The following is a 295-nucleotide window of genomic DNA, read 5'->3' on the forward strand; positions in this document are numbered from 1 at the left end:
GATAGATGTAGGCAATGTCCATCAGGGTGTAATACTCCTTCAGGGGCTCGTCTTCGTAGAGGACTTCCACCTGGTGCAGGGGACAGCATCAGTCCTCCAGCACAGGGACAGAGGCACCACCAGCCCCCCCCAGAGCTGCTCATGGGACACAGGGGCTTTGCCGTCCCTGAGTGCCGCCCCCAGAGCCGGGAGCTGCCGGGGCTCCCGGCACTGCCCTTGCCAGAAGCCGGAGCAAGTTCACAGTTTCCATGCAACACGCCGTAAGGATCCTGCCCCAGCGCCCATCCAGTGATGC

The 295-nt window shown here is 62.7% G+C and overlaps 1 protein-coding gene across 1 annotated transcript in view; it reads right to left on the reverse strand.

The window, feature by feature from the left end:
- Position 1: 1 nt before the first annotated feature.
- The window catches only part of PCGF2 (polycomb group ring finger 2), a gene marked incomplete at its 3' end in the record, with an annotated part of 5,218 nt that continues 4,924 nt past the window's right edge, over positions 2–295 (reverse strand). The window contains exon 9 of the mRNA XM_009581225.1: positions 2–70. Coding sequence (XP_009579520.1) covers positions 2–70 — 69 coding nt within the window. The remainder of the gene's footprint in view (positions 71–295) is intronic.

The sequence above is a fragment of the Fulmarus glacialis genome, unplaced genomic scaffold (genome assembly GCF_000690835.1).
Source record: "Fulmarus glacialis isolate BGI_N327 unplaced genomic scaffold, ASM69083v1 scaffold30037, whole genome shotgun sequence".
Taxonomy (NCBI): domain Eukaryota; kingdom Metazoa; phylum Chordata; class Aves; order Procellariiformes; family Procellariidae; genus Fulmarus; species Fulmarus glacialis.